We start from the raw sequence: 6,871 nt of genomic DNA on the forward strand, positions 1-6,871 counted from the left end.
CACAGCTACTCAGGAGGCTGCGGCAGGAGAATTGCTTGAACCAGGGAGGTGGAGGTTGCAGTGAGCTGAGATCGTCACTCCAGGCTGGGTGACAGAGAAAGACTCTGTCTCAAAAAACAAAACAAAACAAAATCTCATAATGTTCTAAGAAAGCTTACGAATTTGCATTGGACCACATTCAAAGGCGTCCTGGGCTGCATGGAGCCCGCCCGTCGGACAAGCTTGCCTTAGAGAAAAGGTGGCCACAGCTCTCATCTCTCAGTGAGAAGCCTGAAAGCCCGGAGCTGCTCCTCTTGCTGAGGCCTTCCCTGCTCGGCACAGACTAGAACGTTTTCTGGGGACGCAGGTGGACCCTCAAAGGCTAAAGTGAGCTGCCTGTGGACCCTGCGAAGCGTGGCTCTCATACCTACCTGTGAAAAATAAGTGCCTCTTGGTGGTCTCCTTTCTCTTCTCCAAACAGGGGTTCAGCAGACGTAGCAGCTGCAACACGCGCTCCTCCCGCCGCGACTCTGTGAGGCAGGCGTCGTTCATGACGAGGTAGGGGTAGATCTTGCCATTGTGCCCCCGGATGTAGAGCCGCCGGGCTGCGGTGTTGTGCTTCTGCACAATCTCCACCCGGGGCATGAACCTACCAAAGCGAGAAGCGTGAGGCGCGCCCTGAGTCTCTGTTACCAGTCCTTGTCTTGAAAAGAAACTAGAGTCGTCAGAACTGTCACAGGAAACAGACTGCGTAGGTCAGCGGCAGTTTTATCAATTTATCTGTACCCTGTCTCATCCTGATATGTGGAAATGGAGTCACAATATTTTAAATTCAGCAGCCAGAGATGGAAATCGAGGAGGGCCAGCGGGCCAGCACAGGAGCTAGCTGGAGGAAAGGGCAGCTAACCTCTGGCTGTATGGGAAAGCTGAGCTGCGTCTGGTTCAGAAATAAACATGAAACACTTTGTTAAGGGAAACCACTTCAAAGCCCTTTCTGCATTTCAAATGAGACATAGCCTGCTCTGGGAAACATTACAATCGTCCGATTCTGCCTGAATACTGTGCTTCGAGTGTTTACAAAAGATGGGACACGCTATGTTTTGTCAAGTTCTATGGTGACTCAGAAGAAGGTCTGCTGAATGCAAACCCGAACTGCATTGAGGGCAGCTAACCGGTCAGTGCGGGCAGAGCTTCCAAGGTGCCTGACCACTTAAATCTGAGAATCATCTTATGTTCTCCCATGTCACAGAATCTGTGTCCCAAATTCCACAAAGGGTCCACCCCGGAGCTCCCACGGGTCTCCAGGTCCATGGAAGCCGTGGTTAGTTCCACCTGCCAGGCTAGCCCACTCACCGTGCGATCTTGATGTAATAATGTGTCGGCTTCGGCATCAGAAACTCCCCGGGAATCTCCACTTCGGCTGTCTGTGCCGAGAAATTGCTCAAGAACCGGCACTTTTCCTCTATGAGGAAGAATTTGGGGAGTTGCCTGGTTTTGGCCTCCAAGATTTTGATCCACTTTTTCAACTTAGAAATAAGATTATGAAGCTTCATGGATCCTGGAACACTGAAGTCAAAATCTTCAAAATAAAACATGATTAAAAATGTTTTTAGTCATCTGGGCCAGTTCTAAGTCACTGCAAAAAAAATAAAAATAAAAAATGCTCAAGCCGCCACCAGCTATGAATGACAGGTTTGATACACGGTGTGGAGCAAAACAGTTTATGCCCTTTGCCCCCTAAAAGGCTGAAGGAACAAGAGAAGCTCTGTCAGGGACCTCCCACTGTGTGGAGAGGAAGAGAAAAACAGGAACTGCCAGCCTGAAACCCTGTCCCCAGCCCCAGGCCCTTTAGGGAATGGTGTCATTGAGGCAAATTCTACCACAGTGCGTGAGGCTCAGACTCTGGGAGACACAGGAGCTTGCGGGCGGCCTGTGAATCCCAACAACCAGACGCCCGTGTTGCCAGGGCCCAAAGACCAGTATCCAATGGCAGCCCCGCCTCTGAGCACCTGTGTCATATGGAGCCCTAAGGCCTCATGTCAAAGCCAATATTGTAATCCATGTGAGTCTAAGGCAGGGGAAAGAGCCACCCAGGACAAAGTGCTAGATTCTAAATGAGCCATGAGAAGGAACATGCAAGATACCAAAATGGCAAAAGCTGAAAACATGTTTCACTGAAGCAATTCAAAAATCTCTGGTCAATATATTTCTCAAATTTTATTGAAACTCAATGTTTAAAAGACCAATTATATTAAAACATCTTTCTGTAAAAAACCTTGACTTCCTCCCAAATGAGCGCCAGTGCTGGAGGGAGCCTCGTCACCCTAACTCACCAGGGCGACCAGAGGTCGGGACGAACCCAACAGCTTCTACAGCAAAGCAGAGGCCCTGTGGGAGCCACAAGGAGGCACCGTCCCCAGGCTGCCCCAGGGCTGGTGTCCTGAGCCCAAAGAGAATACTGGCTGCGTCGTCGCGGCAGACACACCAGCTCAGAGCTTGGGGTACGCTGCTGAACCTCTCAGGGCCTCGTTTTTCTAACCCATGGGACAGGAGTAGGAATAATTTAACACCTACCGTGAAAGGATGAAATTAAACGAGGTAGCGCACAAGAGGCGCTTGGTGTAACACCCTGCTATTCGAGTGGCCTGACCATCCCTGCCCACGAGTGATAACACCCTGCTATTCGAGTGGCCTGACTATCCCAGTCAACATGTGAATTTGGTTGTCCACAAATGTCATCAGTTTCACGAAAGCCAATGTATTTTCTTGTGTGCTTTTTCCAATGGCACTTGTCTTGTTTCCCTTTCATTTTAAGCTCTGGCACCTCCCTCCTCTGCATCCCTCACAGTGCCACGACTCCGCATGGGCAGGTGGCTGGAGAGGCACCTCCAGCCACCAACGTGAGATCCAAGGTGAGCATGAAGGTGAGATCCCTCAGCAGAGCTGCAACAGAGACAGACGCCACCGCCAAGGATGCAGGCCACCTCACTGTTCCCTCTCCACACAGGACCAAAAGGTGCCACCAAACTCTGATCTAGTTCTTTTTTTTAACTCTTACTTTGAAATTCCTAGCAGGAAGTCTCATGTTCCTAAACCCCTCCTCCCACATCAGTGTCCTATCAACCCAGTGTGATGCCAACACCAAAAGGTGACATTGGCACAGTCCAAACAGCTGATTCAGACTTCACCAGTTATGTGTGCACGTGTGTGTGCGCGCAAGTGTGTGTATGCACACACACCTCTGTGTGGTCATGTCATGTGCACATGGCTTGCAGAGCCACACGCACAATCAGTTGCTGAGCTGCACCATCAGCACGGGACGCCCTAGGTCACCCTGCATGGCCACACCTACCTCTCCCCTGCATCACAAACACCTGGCCACCAAGAAACCCTTCCGGTGATGCTTCACAAATAAGAATTCTGCAGTACACATCCTTTCCAAGTTGGCCTTTTGCACTCAGCATAATTTCTTTTTCTCTTTTTTTATGAGACAGGGTTTCACCATGTTAGTCAGACTGGTCTTGAACTGTTGACCTCAGGTAATCCACCTGCCTCGGCCTCCCAAAGTGTTGGGATTACAGGCGTGAGCCACCGCACCCGGTCATCAGCATAATTTCTTTGAGATTCACCCACGTTACAGTGTATCAGTAATTAACTCTTCATTGCTGAGGACGGGTATACTTAATGCATTCAATACCCTCTGAAAGGGCAGTTTTGACTTACTACAAATAAAGTAACAAATGCTCTGAATATCTGCGTACAAGTTCCCACATGAAGGGACGTCTTCGTTTCTGTGGCATAAATGGAATGTGCCACTTCTTTTTCCCACCTCTTTACCGACATGTAGTTGGTAGCCAACCACAGGCAGCTCAGCGACAGAATCGGACTGCTTTCCATGAACGTAGCACAGAGAGACTGAAACGGCCGCCCCTGTGAACGGGAGAGCAGGAGACGGACAAGTGCTGGCTGCGCGTGTCTGAACGCTGCTGCAGTCTGAGATGAGTCAGGACCCTCATGGCTGGCTTTTCCCAGTTTAAGTTTTGTGATTTTTTTTTTAAAACATCAAAAGCCAGATGATCTGTTCCAATTCTGATTCTCTACTTTTTTGATATAATAATGTGGACATTTTAAGATAAAAGCACGCTGAATATCACTATTTCTTTTAAGTAAAATATGACTTCCATAAAACTTTCATCTCAGACTCTTCTGTTCTCAGGGGGAGAAAGACCACACATCACAAGCACTTCGAGAACAAGCCTGAGACATGAAAGCGCTTTGCATGAAAGACGGGGAGGATGGCGCTTGCGTTTTACTTCCAAAGAGCATCTCCCTCAGCTGTGGGTTCACCTAAGGTGAGCCCAGTGTTACCCTCAACGCCCAACTCATACGTCACGAATGGGAGCCGCACCCCCAGACTGCCTGGAGCCACTGCAGGGCATCCGGGCACTTCAGACAGATTGATTCAACCCCGGTCACGCTGTCACTATCGATGTCCTTTCTGATTATGGAGATAAAGATTTTCTTTCATATGATTTAAGTTTTTTTTTTTTTTTTTTTTTTTTTTTGAGACAGAGTCTTTTTTTGCTCTGTCACCAGGCTGGAGTGCAGTGGCACATCTTGGCTCACTGCAACCTCTGCCTCCTGGGTTCAAGCAATTCTCCTGCCTCAGCCTCCTGAGTAACTGGGATTACAGGCACGCACCACCACACCTGGGCTAACTTTTATATTTTCAGTAGAGACAGAGTTTCACCGTGTTGGCCAGGATGGTCTCAAACTCCTGACCTTGTGATCCACCCACCTCAGCCTCCCAAAGTGCTGCGATTACAGACATGAGCCACCACACCTGGCTGATTTAATATTAACTGTGTCCTCTAAGACACAATGGTCTTTAGAAGGTACTTTAATGATCACAAATGTGGATCACTTATTCTATGATTTAACCCATCAGTGAAGAAAGAATGGGATAAAGATCATTACAAAAGCACTAAGTAGGGTACTGCAGAGCAGCTGGAAGGTATGGTAGGGACCACGCTCTGGGCAGGTAAGAAAGAGAAGGGGGCCAGGCCAGGACAGCCCAGTGGGCCTCGGTCCCCCAAACCCGGGACAGGGTGCCCCCAGCCCAGCCTGGCCAGGACCCTTCAGGGCACTAAGGTGGAAGGGAAACGTATGAGCCCTGCTCCTTCAGGATGCCCCAGGCTGGCCCACAGCTCACAGGCCCTCACAGGGCCCCCTGATCCCAGCGCTGGGGTGGAGAGCTAGGCAGGGGCCTGCCCCACTTGTTGGTCAGTTGCCCACATGACACCGGGTGGCAAGTGCTGAAGACAGCAGCAGTGGCATGCTGAACCCAGACCAGGGCTGGCCCCAAGGCTGGAGTGCGCACGGTGTGGCCTGGAAAGATGAAAGGAGTTTCCCAGGCTGGAGGGAAACACCATGAGGGACGGGCTTCCCTCACTGGGGTAGCGGTTTCCAGTTTGCCCAAAATGGCAGGATTTCCATAGTATAGGTAGTACGAGCTCCACATCTTGGCCTGTTATCCAGCTTCTGTAGTCCCAGCTCCACCAGCTGGAGAATGAATGGGGTCTGCATGAACTCCACTCTAAACTGAAATACATGGCCAGTCACGGTTGCTCACGACCGTAATCCCAGAACTTTGGGAGGCTGAGGTGGGTGGATCAGTTGAGGTCAGAGTTCAAAACCAGCCTGGCCAACATGGTGAAACCCTATCTCTACTAAAAATAAAAAAATCAGCTGGGCATGGTGGCAGGTGCCTGTAATCCCAGCTACTCTCCCGAGGCAGGAGAACTGCTTGAACCCGGGAGGCAGAGGCGGCAATGAGCCGAGATCACGCCACTGTACTCCAGCCTGGGTGACAGAGTGAAAAAAAAAAAAGTAAAATAAATAAATAAACTGAAATACAGACTGTGGTGCTGATATCCTTTTCTTCTGATTGTTATTAACAATTACTCATAAAATTAAATGTTGTCAGACGACTGAGAAGCTCAGGAGGTGAACTGCTGGCCCTGGCAAGTATTGACGATGGAAATGAATCTGGAAAAGCAGAGCCCATCCAAGGTGGAGAAACCAGCATCTACTTGGATTTGCCACAGAACTTCAAGGTATTTGTGAGTGGCAATTCAGATGAATGCCTTCAGAGTAGTGGCTTTGAATACACCCTTTGCTTTCTCCCTCCACTTGTGCTGAACTCTGACTGCCAGATTATCCATCCTCCTCCCTAACATCATTCACACTTAGTGGCAAGTGGCTGCCACCAACTCAGCTATTTGCTCTATGCAAGCACTTAGACCACCTATGGGAGAACCCCGTGGCAGTGTGGTCCTGTTGGCCTGGATGCAGTTTCTGAAGCAACGGACCCTGGTGCATCCGAATAGTGTCTCTCTCTCTCTCTGAGCTCAAGATGGGTTCTCAGAAGAAAGTGCAGAGGACAGCTCAACCTCTCCCAACACAGAGCTAGATTGTGGAGGAGCTGCTGGGTCTCACGTAGACCAAGAGGAAATTGTGGATGAGGGAGCTGTGTAGGATGTGGAATCACTGTCAAGTCTGATCCAGGAAATCTGGACTCTGATCAAGCTCAGCAGATAAAATGCTTTAATAGTACATTGTTCCTGTACAGTATCTGTTTCTCTGAGAAGCTGGGTAGTGAATGCATGTACTTCATGGAGTAAGGCATGTGAACTGCAAATCCTGTCTGAAGGACTGCTTTGAAATCTAGATCAGATAGCTGGGCATGGTTGTGCACACCTGTAATCCTGGCTACTTGGGAGGCAGAGGCAGAAGAATCGCTTGAACCTGGGAGGTGGAGGCTGCAGTGAGCCAAGACTGAGCCACTGTACTCCAGTCTGAGCAACATAGCCAAGACTCTGTCTCAAAAAAA

General features: G+C 49.6%; 1 protein-coding gene and 1 pseudogene across 1 annotated transcript in view; one reads left to right on the plus strand and one right to left on the minus strand.

Annotated features, from left to right (window-relative positions):
• LOC108307871 (transformation/transcription domain associated protein) overlaps positions 1 to 6,871 on the minus strand; it is a 135,415-nt gene that overhangs the window by 7,606 nt on the left and 120,938 nt on the right. Inside the window, exons 66-67 of the mRNA XM_037740396.1 lie at positions 1,333 to 1,558; positions 411 to 628 (exon numbers count right to left, since the gene is read on the minus strand). Coding sequence (XP_037596324.1) covers positions 411 to 628; positions 1,333 to 1,558 — 444 coding nt within the window. The remainder of the gene's footprint in view (positions 1 to 410; positions 629 to 1,332; positions 1,559 to 6,871) is intronic.
• The window catches only part of LOC108307855, a 1,981-nt pseudogene continuing 1,067 nt past the window's right edge, over positions 5,958 to 6,871 (plus strand).

This window comes from Cebus imitator, unplaced genomic scaffold (assembly GCF_001604975.1).
Source record: "Cebus imitator isolate Cc_AM_T3 unplaced genomic scaffold, Cebus_imitator-1.0 Scaffold82, whole genome shotgun sequence".
NCBI classification, from domain to species: Eukaryota; Metazoa; Chordata; class Mammalia; order Primates; family Cebidae; genus Cebus; species Cebus imitator.